The sequence below is a fragment of the Triticum urartu genome, chromosome 7A, assembly GCF_056163025.1.
Source record: "Triticum urartu cultivar PI428250 chromosome 7A, HENAU_Tu73, whole genome shotgun sequence".
Classification (NCBI taxonomy): Eukaryota; Viridiplantae; Streptophyta; class Magnoliopsida; order Poales; family Poaceae; genus Triticum; species Triticum urartu.
In genome coordinates this window covers 568982718-568986527 of record NC_141879.1, presented here as the reverse complement: position 1 = coordinate 568986527, position 3810 = coordinate 568982718, and the positions used below count along the sequence as shown (strand labels likewise).

The following is a 3810-nucleotide window of genomic DNA, read 5'->3' as shown; positions in this document are numbered from 1 at the left end:
ACATCATGGGCTGCCTTTCTCAATATGCGTCAGGAGATCCAAGACCCACAAGTGCATCAAGAACTGCAGCACGATCTGATGGAGCACCTATGAAGCCTTAAGGGCAACGCCTAGTTCGATGTGTGATGAACTATGAGTTTGCTTCGTTGAACTATGAGTTTTAATTTGTGTTTGAACTATGAGTTTGCTTCGTTGAACTATTTGATTTCTATTGATTTATGTGATGAACTATGTGATAAAAATTAGTTCTTGTTGAATTTGGGCCTAATTTGCGTCGAAATCAGCGGCTGAGGGGAGGGGGCAATAATGCTAAACATACAAAGAGTTACACGCAATTACATACTGACTAGGATTTTTTTCATCTACTAATCAATCATAAACTTGCCCTCCTCCCTCGATTTTCAGGGGGTGGGCCGCCTCGCCACCTACTGACCAATCAAATTAACCCTCTTTGTAAAAGTTTGTAACTCATTTGTACGTGTAGCATTACTCGGGAAGGGGGAGGGGGGGGGGGGGGGGAGAGGGGCGAACTTGGGGGGTCGGCTGGGAAACCCTCACGTCGATTTTATCACCGGTTGGCCCCCAAGCTGTGCTATTTCAAGCCCTTGGGGGGCGAACAGGTGAAGATGCTCTAATGTGAAAGGGAGATGCGTTCGAGATTTGCCAGGTCACAGACAGAGTACTTGTTTTGAAATAGCAGATCAGCAGAAAACATGCCATCATTCCATCTGATAATCACCCTCCCAGATGCACCAACATTGATGGTACAAACTCGAATTTATTAAATCTCTTCGTATCCTCATTACTTTATTTAGTACAGTCGTGTGAGCAATTCGTATAGCTCATCAATTTTGGGTACAAGTATACATAGTTAATCATAGTATCTGCGTGAATATAGCAGAAGTGAATCATGTACTCCTACTTCAGAAAATTCATGCTCGATCGAATGGTGGATCAGTGGAGACTTCAGCTCCGCTGCAGTCTCCCCGCGGCGCCGGGCTTCTCCCAGACGGCGTAGTCGTTGCCGTGCGCCGAGGTCACGAACCCGGCCGGGATCACCGCCCCGACGTCGTACCTGGACCCGATCTTCACCACCACCTTGCCGTCGATCTCGGCGACGTAGGCGTCCCCTTCGTGCATGAGGATCTTCAGAGCGCTCGTCGGCGTGATGCCGTTGCGCTTCCTGATCGCCACCAGCGCCGCGATCTCGTCCTTGAACCCCCAGGTGAAGAAATGGTCGTAGAACTACAAATCATCGAGACAAACAGTTGAAGAAATACGTGCAAGAGTGACAGTTGAGTGAGAGTGAACTCTGGAGCTGGCTCATCTGCTTACGATGCATGGGATGCCGGGGTGGGTGAGGATGTACGCGTAGCCCTGCATGACCTTGTCGGAGGGGAATGGCCACATGGCCTGCGTGGAGCCGGTGTCGTGGTTGTCGACGAAGGTGACGGCCTTGGCCGGCCACCACCCCATCACGCCGGGGGCCTTCCCCTGCGGGTCGATCAGCCGCCACAGCTCGCCCTCCACGGCCGCGTTCAGTATCCCCTTGGTCGTGAAATCGAACACCATGCCTGCCGACGCCGCGCCGCCCACCTTGTCCACCCAGTTCACCAGATTCTGCCGGTGCGCGTCCTGGTCGTAGTTGGGCTTGCCGTCGCCGCCGGTGGCCATGTTGTCCCACACCTCCGCCACGGCGAGGCTCGGGGACGTGCCGTCGATGTACACCTTGGCCATCTCCGGCGAGTAGCCCTTGGCGAAGTCAAAGCGCCACGCGTCGAAGCCGAGGTCGCTCTTGAGCCAGAGGAGCCACTCCTTGAGCTCGCGCTGGACGCGGTCGTTGAGGTGGTCTATGTCGGGCGCGGCGGCGAAGTCGGCGCCGGTGTCGAGGTTTGCGGTGCCGTCGGAGTAGGTGGTGTCGTCGCGGCAGATCATGTGGGGGCCCCAGTCGAGGCGGCCGTCGGAGGTGCCGCCCTCGAAGATGCAGTAGATGCCGCGGCTGTCCTTGTAGTCGGCGCAGCGGTGGTTGATGACGATGTCGGCGATCGCCTGGACGCCCTTGCCGTGGAGCGCGGCGATGAGCGACTTGAGCTCCGCTGCGTTGCCGTACTTGGACGCGTCGATGTCGTAGAGCCGGCCAGGCATGTAGCCTGCACCCAAGTCGACCGTTTTAGTGTCTCGTCACTAGTGTAAATATCTCTTTTCAATCGCAATCGAACTTAGCATGTTCTCCACTCCACGCTTCTATTGCTTCTAGATGCTGAGATACGGATGAATTTGGTCGGGAGAGAGAGGGACCTTGGGTGGAGACGGAGTGCGAGGGCGGCGGCAGCCAGACGTGGGTGACTCCGGCGGCGGCGATGTCGTCGACCTTGCCCATCATCATGTTGTACCACCCGCCGCTCTGCTTCCACGACTCCCAGTTGAACCCCTGCAACATCCATTAAGCTCCCACACTTAATTAAGCACCCGAGCTCAGATTATTTCCACAGTTAGAAAACCATGAGCATGCGTACCTGAAAGAGAACTTGATGGCCGGACGCAAATCCGGCGAGAAGCAGCAGCAGCAGAGAGAAGCAGCACAGGTTGCCGTTCTTCCCCATCGCGTACGCTACGCTAGTGTCGATCCCACAGCACAGTAGACTCTTCTTCTCCGGATGGATGGATGATTGGCTGACTGGCTGATCGACTGATGGCCACAAGTGTCCCGCGTGCTTGGTATTTATAGGCAGTGGATGGCATGGCAGTATTTAACGCGAGCTACGTACCGTAGAGTGTGTTGCTTGGAGGCACTGCATGGATACCAGACTCTGTTACGATAAAAGGTGCAGCCGATGACGGTCAAGTCAATCCGGGGTGGCACAAACTCCATGGAAAAAGATGGCACCATCCAAGTTGGGATCGAAACCCAGCGTTGCCCTTGCCTTTTTGGATAACCGATTTTCCAATGGGAAATAAGCATGGGCGCGAAGAAAGATGGGGAGGAAATGAATTGAACAACATGGAGCACAAGATTTTTCATGTTTCCATGGCAGTAAACTCAGTGCAAAATAAGTACTCCCTCCGTTTCGAATTATTCGTCGCAGAAATAGATGTATCTTTAGTTCTAGATACATTCATTTCTGCGACGAGTAATTTGGAACGGAGGGAGTATATCTATACGACTGTACATAACAGATCTGAGACTGATAGACTGCTGTTAATGTGGCAGAGCAAGAGAAATATCGCATGAGAGGACACTCCTTTTTGGGCCGAGGAACCAACGGTGGAGAACGTAGCCGTAGATGAATGATGTGCGGATATCTCAGTCGCTGTCAGTGTTCCGTGGCTTCGAGAGCGAGTGTGACAGCACCAGTACGAGTACCGCTCCGCAGCACACGATCGAGTAAGAATTGCTTAAGGCCGTGCATTATCGTCAGCAAACACGAGTGGTTGTTTACACCAGCCTCGTGCCGTCGGGTATTACATGTACCACGTCGAAGGTGTTATACTACTATACACTTCTGGAGCGGAATGGATTTATTGTAAGTACGTACAAGTATTTTTCATCCGGACAGGTGATTAGTTGCCTGCATGTTCTTGAGTTAATGCAGTTTATAGGCGTGCCTCCAGAGATATCAAGACGGCAAAGGCAGCGGCCGAGTGGAGCTCGAAATCTACATGCGTATGTTGCCGGTATTTGCAGTTGGAAAGACAATCAACCTTGGCGACTCAACAGAGGTGCCAAAAGTATGTTGGCCCGATAAACATTGATGGTGTGGATAGGAAAGTGAAGTACTACGAGGTCTGGATAACGCTATACGCCCACGG

At 52.8% G+C, this 3810-nt stretch overlaps 1 protein-coding gene across 1 annotated transcript; it reads right to left on the bottom strand.

The window, feature by feature from the left end:
• Positions 1-758: 758 nt before the first annotated feature.
• Positions 759-2711, bottom strand: LOC125521838 (alpha-amylase type A isozyme). Its single transcript, XM_048686899.2, has 4 exons — positions 2517-2711; positions 2299-2431; positions 1336-2150; positions 759-1245 (listed from the first exon to the last, which is right to left on the bottom strand). The coding sequence occupies exons 1-4, from the start codon at positions 2601-2603 to the stop codon at positions 967-969; spliced, it is 1314 nt and encodes a 437-aa protein (XP_048542856.1). The 5' UTR covers positions 2604-2711; the 3' UTR covers positions 759-966.
• Between the last annotated feature and the right edge of the window lie 1099 nt (positions 2712-3810).

Bases quoted from the DNA above. Each gene is read 5' to 3' on its own strand.
- LOC125521838 (XM_048686899.2), bottom strand. From the start codon at position 2,603: ATGGGGAAGAACGGCAACCTGTGCTGCTTCTCTCTGCTGCTGCTGCTT. The intron at 2,432-2,516 runs GTACGCATGCTC...TGGATGTTGCAG, and splicing joins GCCATCAAGTTCTCTTTCAG to GGGTTCAACTGGGAGTCGTG. The intron at 2,151-2,298 runs GTCCCTCTCTCT...ACTTGGGTGCAG, and splicing joins GCACTCCGTCTCCACCCAAG to GCTACATGCCTGGCCGGCTC.